The 17339-nt window shown below is 32.9% G+C and overlaps 1 protein-coding gene across 1 annotated transcript; it reads right to left on the reverse strand.

The window, feature by feature from the left end:
• Positions 1-1807: 1807 nt before the first annotated feature.
• LOC149373947 (uncharacterized) lies at positions 1808-9529 on the reverse strand. Its single transcript, XM_089595481.1, has 4 exons — positions 8992-9529; positions 3667-3728; positions 2053-2183; positions 1808-1985 (listed from the first exon to the last, which is right to left on the reverse strand). Exons 1-4 carry the CDS (start codon positions 9515-9517, stop codon positions 1808-1810), a joined length of 897 nt encoding a protein of 298 aa, XP_089451607.1. The 5' UTR covers positions 9518-9529.
• Between the last annotated feature and the right edge of the window lie 7810 nt (positions 9530-17339).

Here is a 17339-nt window from a genome sequence, read left to right on the forward strand (position 1 = left end):
AATTGGTAATTACTAACTAACAATATTCGTATACTTTGGTTTATCACCAATATTTACAATGTATTACGCCTTGAAAATAAGGTAGTTCGTACTTATGCACCGCAACAGAAAATAACAGGGATATAAGAGGTATATAGCTATTATCAAGTATTAACGGGCATTAAAAAGCTCACCTCTCAGTCTTTACCGAGAACATACACTGTTAAACAGCTTTCCTCGCGCGAACGAAATGATTAGAGGTACAATTCTTTGCAAAACTATATTTATCACACCTACAATTATACTCGTACTTCCGTACAGTGAAATCATATACTTCGATCAACTTAGAGAAACGTCACGCTATGTGATTATTTTGTTCAATTGGAAAAACAATAGTAACATGAAAAACAGTACTTTCATGTAAGCCCAGTGATACTATAGACGAGTGCAACGTAAGATAAAGATACGAATACATGGTAGCCATTCAGAGACTTAAAGCAATGCTGACTAAGCTCTTTTATGATTTTCATGTGGATGTAATTAACAATAAACACGAGGCTTAATGAATATCGTGCTGAACGATTTGCCATACTCTGAGAAATAACAGAAATATATTTTTTCAGATCTTAAACTGTACAAATGTTGTCACCAATGGGACAAATAAAGATATTCAGAGTGACTCAGTTAAATCTTTTCCAAACAAGAGAAAATTGCGTCTGTATAGGATAAGGCTATTTAAATATAGATGCATACATTATTAAGTTTACTAAATTATAAAAATTGCACAGCAAACGTCTTTCAATTCGATCACTAATTTTTAAGATATTCATATATTCAAGAGAGCAAGTGGATATGATTTCTGGTGTATACTTACTCGAGGTGGCTCATGCGTGACTCTCACAAGAAGCAACTGATCAAGTCAGATGGATTTTTGTTGATAAGATTCACAAGAATTTTTGAAAAAATTGTATTGTATTATGTACTGATATATGTTTCCATGCGTTAAAACCTCAATTTTCAAACAGGTTGTCTTTGAGATTTTTTCGGTGCATTCTACCTCAAATTTTACCTGATTTTGCTTACTTTTTTTTTCAAGTTGCAGAAATGTTAACCTTTCGAAAGCAAACATGTGAAAAAAAAATAGATGCATTGCATGGCTTTTTTTAGATCGTTTATTAAAAATTTTTTTCACAAGACCATTTTGTTGTTGTAATAATATATCAATAAACAATTTTTTTAGACCTAGCATTTCTTGAAAAAATACGTTATATTATTGGAATATGTAAAACATTTGTTACTGGAGGAAATTACAATTTATATAGCAAATATAACTGCACATAATAGATGCAGAACAACAATTTGAAGATCTTTGGTCAATCCAATAAGCAATTAATAATGAAGATGAAAACGCAGTGTAAGATTATAAAAGTGTGTTTCTGTGATTTTTTTTGTTAAGACTTTGATAATGTATAGTTATACGGTGAAATAATATCACGTAATCAAAAATCATGACAATCACGTTTGTGCCACAAGAGATCGGAGGATGTGTTGCAAAAGTAATCACACATGTCACAACTAAACGGGTGCCGATAAACTACGTGATAATTGTAATCACTGATTCGCTCAAAAGTTCGCGGACATGCCATGCAACGATAGAAATGACTATCACGTTTGTGGTATCCAAGGCTGTCCAAATCGGTAAAGGTTTGTTGGCATTGATCACATTGGAAAAAGTGACGATTGTGCACGTGATTTTCAAGAAAACTGCTCCGGACAAAAGTTTGTGGGCACATAGTGCAGCGATAGTTGTGTTCGGACCCAATATGGTTTACGAGGCTGCTTTTCTGGGTAAAAGTTTGCGGACACTCATCGCACCAATATGTGCTGAGTTGGAGGTTTGTGTGACGTACAATATCTGTGTTTTGGTCGAAGGGTTGTGAGTACATAGAATAATAGAAGAGTTTCTTAGTTTTATGAGTTGACAAGTGACGCGTAAGATGGTATTTCTGTCGAAAAAATTTTAAACAAACTGTACACTGAAAGGGCTTATTTTCTGTATGAATAAGCGTGTGCCTGTTAAGAAAATCTTTCCGGTTAAATGCTCGTGAACATACCGAGCACTTGAATGGCTTTTCGCCTGTATGTACCCGCATGTGGATTAAAAGATGGTGTTGATGACGAAAACGTTGTAAACAAACTGTGCACTGAAACGGTTTTTCCCCAGTATGTGTGCGCACATGTCTTGTGAGCTTGAAAGAGGTGGCGAAGGTCTTATTGCATACGTTGCAACGATAACATTTTTTGGAGGAAGTCGCCTCTTCGGACATATTTTTTGGCTAATGATGTGCCGCAGAAGTTCCTACGCAGATGCAATCCTGAGTAAGATGTCGTTGATGGAGCTGTCGGTTATTAAACAAAAAGTTTTAATGTCACATAATTTATATGCGTTTTTTTTAAGTTAATCAATGTAACATGTTATATACTATATAACATGTTACATTGATTATACAAGGTATATAGTATATAACATGTTATATAGTATATAACATGTTATATACTATATACCTTGTTATGACTCAAAATTATTATTGGTAATTGGGTTACTATATTTATATGACAGAAACCTGTGGTTCTTGAAATAAAAAGAAGACTCACCTTTGAGTTTTTTGATACTTGGTTTCTTTTCGTATCGTTGCTCGATTTTTTTATAATTTTATGATTTTTTAAACTAATTTTAGTTAATGTAGTTCAATTTTATGTTTAGAAATTAATGTTTTAGTTCACTATTTGTATAAGTGTCGAGTAAAAATACAGACAAACGTGAATATAATTGACTTTACTCTTAAACGTATATCGTTGTACGAAAGTTCTGAACATAAACTCTTCAAATCAATTTTTTAAACTGAAGAAAAATAATAATTTCAACAATTCTACGCTTGACAACCCCGGAAGAAGCGTTTCAACATTTTTAGAGATAAGATATTGCTATCATAAAAATTGGTTATTGATGTGCATGTCACTGATAGTGCTTTACAAAATGCTTAGTTACAAAGTTGATCAATTAACAAGTTACTTACGTATGAAATATACATTCATATGTAATATATAATTTCTATTGTATTATTCAATTTGTACAATATATAAGTGATTTTTTCATAAACCCCATATACCACCTCGGCGTTGAGGGTCTTTATGTTGGTCCAGACTAAAAAAATCCTTTACCTAATTTTCCAAGATCCCACTATAATAAACACATGATCACAGAACCAACTTTCCTAGTTAAACCTTTGTACTCCTTCTTTTCTTAATCACCATCGATTAATGAGAAATTTAACAAAAAATAAGCTGGTTATTAGATTCGTGCACATTAAGTCATAAATATATATAAATAAATCAATAAACATAAGCTGCGGTCAAATGTAAATTATTTTTACCTTCAAGGACTTTATGTCAGAAACGTTTTTCGACACATTCAAAACTTTTACAAATATTTATCTCATCAAAAATGCAAATGAGAAATATTACAAATACATTAATAATTTGTTCTTTGCAAGAAACACAAAAAAGTACTTTATTATTGTTGTAAAAGCAAAATAATACACAATTTTGGTGGATTTAAAACTACTTAAAAAAATTCAAAATATTATGATAAAGAAAATATAAACTATATAAATATAGTAAATTTACTCGGAGTAGATTACACGTTATAAAACCTACAGTTTCACTCTTTGAAGCATTCCATGATGGACCTAAAAATCCAACGAATGATCACAAAATAACAGTAAAATTTTTAGGGGTCATTCGGAAGTGAATAGGTACAGTCACAAGGTATTACGTATCTGTCAAAAACTATAAAACTCCTAAGTATTCGTAACTTTCACTCTGGAATAAAGGATGAATAGGTATATAGAGACATAACCTCACGTAATCAAAAATCGTGACAGTCGCGTTTGTGCCACAAGAGATCGGAGGATGTGTTGCAAAAGTAATCGCACATGTCACAACTAAACGGGTGGCGATGAGCTACATGGTAATTGTAATTGTTGATTTGACGAAAAGATCGTAGACACGCCATGCAATGATAGAAATGACGATCTCGTTTGTGGCGTCTGAGGGTCTGAGGCTGTCCAAATCAGAAAAGGTTTGTTGGCATTTATCACATTGAAAAAAGTGACGATTGTGCACGTGATTTTCGAGAAAAGTACATCGGACAAAAGTTTGTGGGCACATAGTGCAGCGATAGTTGTGTTCGGAGCCAATGTGTTTTATGAGGCTGATTTTGTGGGCAAAAGATTGAGAACACTCGTCGTAGCAATATGTCCTGTGTTGGATGTATGTGTGTAGCATAACACCTTCGTTGTGGTCGAAAGATCGTGGGAGTGTTGTGCATCTAGAGGGAGGTTTTCTAGTACGAATTTTCATGTGTTTTTTGAGGTGGTGTTGTTGGCGGAAAGATCGTGAACATAGCAAACATTGAAAGGGTTTTTCTCCCGTATGCATGCGTGTGTGAATAGTAAGATGACATTTTTTATTAAGGTGGCTCCTCACTATAAATCCCACAAGAAGAGTAAGCATACTGCAACACAGCTTTTCATTGGCTGTGGAGGTTCTTGACTAAAAATGGATAGGTACCTATAGTCCCTTCAAAAAAAGTTTAGTCACATCTACACCGTTGACCTATATCGTACAATACAGTGACCCGAGCAGACGTAGGTAAACAAATCTGACAACATAACCCTTGTATGTAAATAATACTAAGCTAACGATAAGTACCTAATAATAAGCCACGGGTGACCAAAGACAAAGAAACTTTAGAAAAAATCTACAAGTTATTTATTAGTGACGAGTAAATACAACCGTGTCCTAACTTTATCGTGACATATTCTATTAATTTTATCTATTAGTCAAAAAAGTACATAAGTCAGCCCCGCATTAAATTATTTTTTTAGTTCAGCGTCTCATTTATTTTTATTATAATTACGATTCCCCACAACTCCTATTCATTTAACGTACAACTTTCTGACCAATTCAAACTACGCGGGCTACCGCTCTTCGGTGTAGCAGACGCCCCACACTTTTCATCTGTTCCATGACTTGCACAGTTATCTACTATTTTCATAAAATATCCTATAAAACCCATGGTAATGTCCAAGTACCTGAATGTCGTTGGAAAGATTCTGATTTCTTCTATCTGCTACATAGTTTTCTATTAAGAACTACAGTATCTTTGCTGAGATATCATACAACCTGCGCCACCAATTTGACGACCCTCCATAAGAGGCCATGTTACAGAGTCTATTTTCCAGTTAGTTTTTTTCAACAATTTTGGTGGTGACGAGGTCTAAAATTTTGGGAAAAGACTCCTTGCACCTTCAAGAATCATCCTTTAAAATATCATTTAATACTCCAGTGTTTTGATTTAGTGAGGAGCCACCTTAAATGCTTGTGAACACTCCAAACACGTGAATGGTTTTTCTCCAGCGTGTAGTCGTGCGTGTCTGGTAAGATCATAATTACAGCGAAATGATCGCGAACAAATTGTACACTGAAAGGGTTTCTCGCCAGTGTGTGAGCGCATGTGTCTTGAAAGCCCATAGGATTAGTAAAGGTCTTTTCACATACATTACAACGATGCCAATTTTTGGAGGAAGTTGCTTCTTCAGCCATACTTGTGAACGATGTGCCGCAGAAGTTCCTGTGAAACTGCAATCCGATATTGTAAGATCTCGTCGATGGAGGTGTAGGTTATTAATGAGAAAAATCTGATGTCACGTAGAGGTGTCAGTAATTTGTATGACTTGAAGGAAAAAAAAATAAATCAACATAACTTATTACATTAAATGTTATGTTGTGAAATTTTGGTACCAACATTATCCAAAATATTAGTTTAAGGTATTTAAAATTGAAACAATTTACCTGTGGGTTCTATGATTTTTGTTGTTTTTTTTTCAAACCCTGGCTTGGTTGTTCTTAATGGGTATTTTATAACAGTTAAAATGATTTTGCATTGAAAAATCAATTGTTAAATTCACTTTTTAAATATTGTTTGTACAAAAGTCTTAGAAAAATACACTATAGATAAACTTCTTGCACTGAGATTGAAAACTATTTTAAGCTAAGAAAGCTAATGCTTACAGCATTAGCAGAAACGTTTGAAGCGTCAGGTATGTGTTTGGCGATAAGATTAATGTCTTACATAGTAATCGGTATTTGATGCACACGTCACGTTGGTCAGTGCTGTAGTAACGCTTTTTGACAATTTTTAACTATAGAGACTTAAGTAATGTACACAATATATGGAAAAATTATTTTGTTTGTGTTAGTTGTATTATTCAATATCATTATAAAACACCTAAGTATTCCAAGTTGTGTTTGAAAAAAAAAATCTGTACAAGAATTTATCTGAATTTTTAAAAATCTATTAATTGTTACGAACTTTATTATATACTTATTGTATAATAATGATTTTTTTTCTTTTACCATGATATAGGGGGAAAAACTCTTACGTAAGTGAATTTCTGGATTTGATACTCTTGAGTATAATGCTCCATCAAGAATATGATTGAAGTCATGAAGTTTCCTACAATGACGCTAAAACTATATTAAAACAGATAAACCCCAAAAATTTATGGGACAGAAATTCGTTTTATCTCAAAGATATATTTGCATAAATGTATTAAAATGCCATACTTTAATATTCTGGTCCATCCCAATGTTTTTTCTTTGAGAAAGCAAAAATAATAAATTAATCTTATTCCGTTTTTTAACTCTAGACCATGTAGTATTATGGAATCAGCTTTTTTTATTGTAAAATTAATAGTAACACAAAAAGAAAAACAGGTTTATTAAAAGAAGAAACTAAAAATCGTAAAAAAAAAGTTAAACATAAACAAAATGAGCAATTCTAAGACAATGAGAATGAGCAATGTTGAGCTCTAATCAGCCGTTTTCTCACAAATGTCGTTTTTGCCATTTTTTGGAAACTTAATAACTCGCGTTCTAATATTAAGATCTCAAATTTGGATACAAGGTAAGTATTATAGCCCTTAACATACACACTAAGTTCAGCAAACACATCGGTAAACTAATGACAATGAGGGTGATACTGTAAAAGCGCATAGCGAATTGAGTAAACTTGAGAATTGTAGGGTAAGAGTAAAAACACTGAAGCTCTTCAAAAGCTTCTTTAAGATACACTTATCTAAACTATTGTTGATAATGCTACTAGTGACTGTGAAACTGTTAATATTGAAAGTCTCCCAGGGTAATACTTGGTCCAGTGTTGCTTCTCGTGTACGCAAACTCACAACTCATTCGGGTTGAGGTTATCACTTCATTTGCTGATCAAATGGCTGTATTTTGTGATTCAAACTATTGAACTCACTTAACAGAAGGATTAGCCGATATACTAAACATAATATAAATTTATTACATTTTTTATAGTACAAGATTCACAAAAAACTTGGCAAACCGTGTTTATCAAATAAATGGATGTTAAAAATTTTTAATATAAATTTTTCTGAAAAGGATTTTCCAAAATTCTTCTTAACCTAATAATATTTACAGACGTGATATGCTGTTAGTCTCGCTTTAAACATATGTACTCGATGACAAAGAATGTATTTCCTTTTCTTTCCATAGTAAGATAATATACCTCTTCTAATGTAAAACTAGTAGATTCTAAAAGAGCCCATGTTAAAACAGGTTTTACTAGGGAATTTTTGGTGAATTCTATCTCAAATTTTACCTAGTTTTATTTCGTTCACTTTTCTTTCATTTTCATACATAAGTTACCTTTATATATTTTTTTGCAAGTTGCAAGATAGGGACCCTTTTTTGAGCAAAAATTTCAATAAATGAGATCCATTTAAGATTTTATTTTAGGTAGTTTATTAAAAAATTTTTCATGACATAATTTTGTTGTTTTAATAACATGACGATACACAAGTTTTTTGTGGACTAAAAATATCTTTAAAAAATAAGAAATTGTAACATATAAATCAATTGATAAGTGTCACTTACACTTTATGAAGAAAATATAATTACACAATACAATAGATGTAGAACATCTACTTAAAGATCGTGTTTACATCAAATAAGTATTAATGATTTAATAAGTGTATAAAGATTTTAAGAGTAAATCGACGTGACATTTTTGTTGGGCTTCAAGTCATTAATGGGTATACAGAAATATAACCTCACATAATCAAAGATCGTGACAATCGTATTTATGACACAAGAGATCGGAGAACATACTGTAGTAGTGTTCACACATGTCACAACTGAACGGGTGATAATTAGCTACGTGATTGTTGTAATCACTGATTCGCTCAAAAGTTCGCGGACATGCCATGCAACGATAGAAATGACTATCACGTTTGTGGTATCCAAGGCTGTCCCAATCGGTGAAGGTTTGTTGGCATTTGTCACAGGAAAAATTATGATGGCTCCTCATGTGATTTTCAAGAAAAGTACTTTGAACGAATGTTTGTGGGCACATAGTGCAGAGATAGTTGTGTTCGGAGCTAATATGTTTTATGAGGCTGCTTTTGTGGGCAAAAGATTGCGGACACTCATCGCAGCGAAATGTGTTGTGATGGATGTTTATGTGATGCATAAGATCTTCGTTCTGGTTGAAAGATTGTAAACATTTTGTGCATCTAAAAGAAGGTTCCTTAGTATGAATTTTTATGTGGTTTTTAAGGTGGTGTTGTTGGCGGAAAGATCGTGAACACAGCGAACATTGAAAGGGTTTTTCGTTCGTGTGTCTCAGCATATGAATTGTAAGATAAGATTTATAGCAAAATGATTGTGAGCAAATTGTGCACTGAAATGGTTTCTCTCCCGTGTGAATGCGTGTGTGTCTTGTAAGATTAGATTTTTTACTAAATGTTTCAAAACATTCCAGACATTTAAAAGACTTTTCTTCCGTGTGTACTCGTGCGTGTCTTATAAGACGATGTTCAAAATGAAAAGATTTTGCGCAAATTGTGCACTGAAATGGTTTCTCACCTGTGTGGATAAGTGTGTGTCTTGTAAGATTAGATTTATCACCAAATACTTGTGAACATATCGAGCACTTAAATGCTTTATTGCCTGTGTGTACTTGAATGTGGGCTGTAAGATGTTGATTGCAACGAAAAGATTTTGCGCAAATCGTGCACCGAAATGGTTTCTCGCCCGTGTGGATACGTTTGTGTCTTGTAAGATTATATTTACGACCAAATGCTTGTAAACATACCGAGCACTTAAACGGCTTTTCTCCAGTATGGGTACGCATATGGGTGATAAGGTGAGTTTTTTTGTGAAACGATTGGGAACATACCGAGCATTTGAATGGTTTCTTGTCTGTGTGCATCTGCATGTGAACTGTAAGACTGTATTTATAACGAAAATATAGTGAACAAATTTTGCACTGAAAAGGTTTCTCGTCAGTGTGTGTGCGCACGTGTCTTGTGAGCTTGAAGAAGGTGTCGAAGGTCTTTTTGCATATGTTGCAACAATGGCATTTTTTGGGGGAAGTAGCTTCTTCAGCCATACTTGTGAACGATGTGCCACAGAAGTTCCTGGCCAGCTGCAATGCTGTGTAAATTAATGTAATTTGTCGTATCAAACATTCTATTTTGTAGTTTTTAGTTCTATAGTGTTATTCAAAATATTTGTTTCAGAAAATTTTATAGTTTTTGAATTAAAAAAACTAACCTTTTAGTTCTTTGATTTTTAGTTTTATTTTTTCTCAATCTGTCTTGGTTATTTTAACGGTTATTTCATGATAATTATAACGACTTTGTATTTATTAAATGATTTCAAAATTCACTCTTCATATAACTTAAGTTAAATAACGATACAGAGAAACATACATATGATATTATTTACTGTCTAAAAATTGTAGTTGTACGAAAGTTTATAAAATGAATGTTCTTCAAACGAATCTTTCACTCAAAGAGAAGACTGTACTACCGTCTAGAAAGCCTATGCTTCCGTTAGAAATGTTGAAAAAGTCACACACATATTTAGCGATAAGATTGTCTTTAATAACAGAATAATTGGTATTTGATGCGCATGTCACGTTGGACAGTGATGTAGTAACGCTTTCTGACACTTTGAAGTATCAAGATTCAATACGCATAATATATTTAAGAATGACTTTGTTTTATGATACTTGTATTATTTAATATCATTATGGAATACTTAGTTTCAGTTGGGTTTGAAAAGAAAAGCTCTACTAAAATTTTTCTAAATTTTCAAAAAGCTGTATATATATACATATATTGTAACGAATCTTATAATATGGTTATTCCATAATGACGTTGTTTTCCTTTTATAACTATAGTGTTTTTCCAATTTTTGTTTCCAAAGTTTTAGTTTTAATTCTCTATTGATGAAAATTTTATATGTTTAATAAGAAATTCAACCAAAAATACGCTGACTGTTAGATTCGGGCACATTAGGTCGTAAATACATAAATAAATCAATGAACATAAGCTGCAGTCAAATGAAAATTATTTTTGTCTTCAAAGACTTTATACCAGAAACGTTTTTCGACACATTGAAAACTTTAATAGATATTTATCTTATTAAAAATGCAAATAAGAACTGTTACAAACATATTGTTAATTCGTTTTTTGCAAGTTACACAAAAAAGCAATTTATAGGCAAAAGTATAACGTATTAGATGCATTGAATACATTTATGAATTCATTGAAACAAGACACTTCTTTATTGTTGTTGTAAAAGCAAAATAAAACACAACTTTGCTGGACTTAACTACTCGAAAAAATTGAAAATACTATGAAACAGAAAATATAAATTTTATATGTATAATAAATTTACTCGTGGTAGATTACATTATATAAAATCTACTTAAAAACATCGCAAAACAATAAAAATTGATGCAAAACAGTTTTACTTCTCGAAGCATTCCATGATGGACCTAAGAATCCAGCGAATTATCACAAAATAATAGTAAAATTTTTAGGGGTCATTCGGAAGTGAATAGGTACAGTCACAAGGTATTACGTATCTGTCAAAAACTATGAAACTCCTAAGTATTCGTGACTTTTGAGAGTAAAGGATGAATAGGCATGTAGAGATCCAATATCACGTAATCAAAAATCGTGACAGTCGCGTTTGTGCCACAAGAGATCGGAGGATGTGTTGCAAAAGTAATCGCACATGTCACAACTAAACGGGTGGCGATGAGCTACATGGTAATTGTAATTGTTGATTTGACGAAAAGATCGTAGACACGCCATGCAACGATAGAAATGACGGTCTCGTTTGTGATCCTTGAAACTGTCCAAATCGGTAAAGGTTCGTAGGGACTCGTCACAGGAAAAATTATGATGGCTTCTCATGTGATTTTCAAGAAAAGTACTTCGGACAAATGTTTGGGGGCACATAGTGCAGCGATAGTTGTGTTCGGAGCCAATGTGTTTTATGAGGCTGATTTTGTTGGTAAAAGTTTGCGAACACTCGTCGCAGCAATATGTGCTGTGATGGACGTTTATGTGCCGTAAAAGACCTTTACTTTTGTTTAAAGATTGTGGACATGTTGGGCATCTGTAAGGTTTAGGTTCTCTAGTATGAATTTTCATGTGATTTTTAAGGTGGTGTTGTTGTCGGAAAGATCGCAGGCATGTCGAAGATTGAAAGGGTTTTTCGTTTGTGTGTTTCAGCGTGTGTTTTGTAAGGTTATGTTTACCAGTAAAAGATTTTGCGCAAATTGTGCACTGAAATAGTTTCTCGCCCGTGTGGATGCGTGTGTGTCGTGTAAGATTTGATTTATGACTAAATGCTAGTGAACATATCGAGCACTTGAATGGCTTTTCACTAGTATGAGTACGCATGTGGGTGATAAGGTGAGTTTTTTGGTGAAACGAATGTGAACATATCGAGCATTTGAATGGCTTTTCGCCCGTGTGTAACCTCGTATGGACGGTAAGATGATGTTGATGACGAAAACGTTGAAAACAAACTGTGCACTGAAACGGTTTTTCCCCAGTATGTGTGCGCACATGTCTTGTGAGCTTGTAGGAGGTGACGAAGGTCTTTTTGCATATGTTACAACAATGGCATTTTTTGGAGGAAGTCGCCTCTTCGGACATATTTGGCTAATGATGTGCCGCAGTAGTTTCTGTCCAGCTGCAATGCCGTGTTAATCAACGTAATTTGTTATATCAAATATTCTGTTACGAAATTGTTTGTTCGTTAGAGTTATTAAAAATATGTTGTAGAAAAATTTTCAGGTATTTTGTTGTATTTAAAATTGAGAAAACTTACCTCTTTGTGCTTTGAATTTTGGTTTTATTTTTTCTAAACTCTAGATTAGTTTTTTCCAATGATTGTTTAAAAACAATTGAAACTATTTGGTATTCATTAATTAACTTTTGAATTGACTCTTTATATCACTTTAGCTTCTAACGATAAAGACAAACATAAACACGATTTAACTGAGTGTTAAAAAATTATTGTTGCACGAAAGTCTTAAATGAATATTCTTCAAATCAACTTCTTACACTGAGACAAAAAATGGTTATCGGAACTGTTCTACACTTAGAAGACTTATACTTTCTATCAGAAGTGTTAAAAGCGACATGTATATTGTTAGCAGTGAGACCAATCAATGTATTTAATAACAGAATAATAGGTATTTGATGTGCATATCACGTTAGGCAATGATTTAATAGCACTTTTTAATCAATTTTATTCATCTAAAGTCAATTTACTAAATAGATATGAGAATCATTTTATTAATTGGTAGTTATTTTTTTGTAGTATTCTACTTCATTATACCTTTTACAAACCGTATTTGAATGAAGCAAATTTATTCGAAATGTTGGAATACTTATAGATTGCAACTAATTTTACAGTACATGTAGATATTTTATAATGATGATGCATAAAAGTCTATTTAAATTTTCATTGCAACGAGTTTTTACGACTGTGCATTGTAAGGATATATTTCAGATCCAAACCAGAAAGTGTGGAAGATTTATACGATGATTCGACTGAAAAAAATAATTCTAGATAAAACATGGAAAATATTCATTCTATCTAAATTGATACAAATACAATCATTCAACAATTAGAAAGAATACCAATAAAATAGTTCTTAGAATCACCCACTTTTTTCAAGAGTGGCCCTCTGGAGCTATTTATTTTTCTTCCAGTTGTGTAGCGCAGCCGAGAAAGCAACATCGTGTTAGATGAATTTGTACATGGTTGCTTCGCTATTAGAACATGTATGTACCGTTTCTTTTTTGTTGCGCGTCACTGGGTGATTTTATTATTTAAATACTACTACATTATTTTTCAATGATAATCAAGATTCTAAATGAAATTAAGTCTGTACATGAAAGTAGTGGCTCGTTATTTAATAAATATACAAAACAATATAAGGCACATTATTTGTTCCTTTTTAATTTTGCCAGTTTTTATAAATGGTCTTTGTATTGTTGTGTCAGGTTTTTTCTAGTTTTTTTTTTTTTTTTTTTTTTTTTTTTTTTTTTTTTTTTTTTTTTTTTTTTTTTTTACTCACTGATAAAAAAAATCATTAGTATAAGTGTGTTAGATAAATTAAAAATCATCCGATTTTTACGGATAAGAGTCTCTTTGGTGACGCAGTTCAACTAAATGAATTAACTACATCATAAATATGGATCGCGCCCATATATTTATGAATTAATTATTTTAATCGTGAATGTTTTTGAATACGATTACTAATTTTTAAGAGATTGATAAATATATTGAAAAGAGCATGTAGGTAGGATTTCGTATGTACTCAAAGTGGCTTATGGGTGACCCTCAAGTCAAAGGTGCAATTGTCACATAGATTTGTGTTAATAAGATTTACAAGAATTTTGGCAAACATTGCTTGCTAAAGAAACCGATGCTCTCACTCAAGTTCTAAGATTAAAATTTAGAAGAGAATTTCTAAAATTGTCTTTAACCTTAAAAAATGTTTATACGAGTTTATAGCCGACGCTCTTAACCTCACTTTTAACGTAGGCAATTACAAAAAACGTATTTTTCCACTTCAAGGCATACTAATTTTTAAAACTACAAATACCATTGGTGCAAGTCTAGTATTTGATTTTTGGAATATATACACAGGACTAGATAATATACCTCTTCTAGTGTGAAACTACACTATGTTTCCATGCGTTAAAACCTCGATTTGCAAACAGATTTCATTAAGGATTTTTCAGGGAATCCTATCTTAAATTTTACCTGGTTTTGTTTTGACTTTTTTATTATGTTTCCTTGTTCTTTCAACATAATACATCAGACACTTCAATACTTTTTCTTTTAAAATATACAGGAATGTTACGTCTTGGGAATAAAAATTTTCAAAAGTAAGATACAGTTCAATATTTTCAAAAATTTTTATTACAAATTTTTTATGAGACAATTTTGACAATGCACAAGTTATTAGTGGACTAAAAATTTCTTTAAAAAAATACGTAATATTGTAACTATATCTTATTTCAGTTAATAACATTTCAAAAAGCAAATAAAATTGTATAACATAATAAACGCAGAACAATAAGTTCAAGATCCTTCTGTAATCTAAAAAGCATTCAACGATAAAGATAAAAATGAATTATAAGATCATGCAAGTGAATTCACGGAACAATTTCGACGGACCTTAGGTAATTATCAGGCATGTATTATTATCGTGATATAACCTCACGTAATTAAAAATCGTGGCAATCGCGTTTGTGCCACAAGAGATCGGAGGATGTGTTGCAAAAGTAATCGCACATGTCACAACTAAACGGGTGGCGATGAGCTACATGGTAATTGTAATTGTTGATTTGACGAAAAGATCGCGGACACGCCATGCAACGATAGAAATGACGGTCTCGTTTGTGATCCTTGAAACTGTCCAAATCGGTAAAGGTTCGTAGGGACTCGTCACAGGAAAAATTATGATGGCTCCTCATGTGATTTTCAAGAAAAGTACTTCGGACAAATGTTTGGGGGCACATAGTGCAGCGATAGTTGTGCTCAGAGAGAAAATGCTTCACAAGAGAACTTTTATGAGTGAAAGTTTGCGAACACTCGTCGCAACAATATGTGCCGTGATGGATGTTTATGTGACGCATAAGACCATTATTTTGAATGAAAGATTGTGGACATGTTGTGCATCTATAGGGTTTAGGTTCTCTAGTATGAATTTTCATGTGATTTTTGAGGTGGTGTCGATATCGGAAAGATCGTGAACATGTCGAACATTGAAAGGATTTTTCTTCTATGTGGATAAGTGTGTGTCTTGTAAGATTAGATTTGTCACTAAATGCTTTCGAACATACCGAGCACTTGAAAGGCTTTTCTCGAGTATGGACACGCATATGGGTGGTAAGGTGAGATTTTTTGTGAAACGATTGTAAACATACCGAGCACTTGAATGGCTTTTCGACCGTGTGTAACCTCGTATGGACGGTAAGATGGTGTTGATGACGAAAATTTTGTAAACAAATGTTGCACCGAAATGTTTTCTCGACTTGGTGAATGCGTTTGTGTCTCATAAAATTAGATTTGTTGCCAAATGCTTGTAGGCACATCGAGCACTTAAATGGTTTTTCGCCTGTGTGTACTCGGATGTGGGTAGTAAGATTATGTTTACCAGTAAAAGATTTTGCGCAAATTGTGCACTGAAATGGTTTCTCGCCCGTGTGGATGCGTGTATGTAAAGTAAGATTTGATTTATGACTAAATGCTAGTGAACATATCGAGCACTTGAATGGCTTTTCTCCAGTATGAGTACGCATATGGGTGATAAGGTGAGTTTTTTGGTGAAACGATTGTGAACATATCGAGCATTTGAATGGCTTTTCTCCAGTATGGGTACGCATGTGGGTGATAAGGTGAATTTTTTGGTAAAACGAATGTGAACATATCGAGCATTTGAATGGCTTTTCGCCCGTGTGGATGTGTGTGTGAACAGTGAGATTAGATTTTTGACTAAATGCTAGTGAACATATCGAGCACTTAAATGGCTTTTCTCCAGTATGGGTACGCATGTGGGAGATAAGGTGAGTTTTTTGGTGAAACGATTGTGAACATATCGAGCATTTGAATGGCTTTTCTCCAGTATGGGTACGCATGTGGGTGATAAGGTGAATTTTTTGGTAAAACGAATGTGAACATATCGAGCATTTGAATGGCTTTTCGCCAGTGTGGATGCGTGTGTGTCTTATAAGATTTGATTTATCACTAAATGCTAGTGAACATATCGAGCATTTGAATGGCTTTTCTCCAGTATGGGTACGCATGTGGGAGATAAGGTGAGTTTTTTGGTGAAACGAATGTGAACATATCGAGCATTTGAATGGCTTTTTGCCCGTGTGTAAGCTCGTGTGAATGGTGAGGTGATGTTGATGACGAAAACGTTGAAAACAAACTGTGCACTGAAACGGTTTTTCCCCAGTATGTGTGCGCACATGTCTTGTGAGCTTGTAGGACGTGACGAAGGTCTTTTCACATACATTACAACGATGCCAATTTTTGGAGGAAGTAGCTTCTTCAGCCATACTTGTGAACGATGTGCCACGGAAGTTCCTGGCCAGCTGCAATGCTGTGTAAATAATGTAATTTGTCGTATCAAATATTCTACTGTGAAATTTTTTGTTTGTTAGTGTTATTCAAAATTTTTGTTTCAGAAATTTATTTAGGTATTACATAGTTTTTTTTAATCGAAAAAACTTACCTCTTAGTTCTTTGATTTTATTTTTTCTCAATTTGTCTTGGTTTTTTTAACGGTTATTTCAGGATAATTATAACGATTTTGTATTTATTAAATGATTTTAAGATTCACTCTTCATATAACTGAAGTTAAATAACGATACAGACAAACATACATATGATATAATTTACTGTCCAAAAATTGTAGTTGTACGAAAGTTTATAAAATGAATATTCTTCAAACGAATCTTTCACTCAAAGAGAAGACTGTGTAGCGTCTAGAAAGCCCATGCATTTATATATGAAAAATTTTGAAATCGTCATACACATATGTTTAGCGATAAGTTTGTCTTCGATATCATAATAATTATAGTATTTTATGTGTATGTCACGTTGGGCAACGCTTTAGTAACACTTTCTAACAAATTTAATTTGTCAAGAGTTAATATATTCAATATAATTAAGAATCATTTAATTTTATGATAGTTGTGTTACTCAGTACTAATATGAAATTCTGTTTAAAAAGAAAAGCTGTAGAAAAATTTTTCTGAATTTTTAAAAACCTGTCATGACATAGGAAAAAAGAAAATACCCACGGTACTGTAGTATTCCAATTCGTAAAATACAACCCAGAAATCGTTCAAAATTTGGACTATTTGAAATTTGAAAAT

This window comes from Copidosoma floridanum, unplaced genomic scaffold (genome assembly GCF_036245765.1).
Source record: "Copidosoma floridanum isolate Cflo_tuat_1 unplaced genomic scaffold, Cflo_Japanese_pri ptg000025l, whole genome shotgun sequence".
Lineage (NCBI taxonomy): Eukaryota > Metazoa > Arthropoda > Insecta > Hymenoptera > Encyrtidae > Copidosoma > Copidosoma floridanum.

Bases quoted from the DNA above. Each gene is read 5' to 3' on its own strand.
- LOC149373947 (XM_089595481.1), bottom strand. From the start codon at position 9,517: ATGGCTGAAGAAGCTACTTCCCCCAAAAAATGCCATTGTTGCAACATA. The intron at 3,729-8,991 runs GTGAGAAACCAT...TTGGATTTTTAG, and splicing joins ACACACACTTATCCACACAG to GTCCATCATGGAATGCTTCA. The intron at 2,184-3,666 runs GTAAATTTACTA...AAACCGTTTCAG, and splicing joins TAACGTGTAATCTACTCCGA to TGCACAGTTTGTTTACAACG.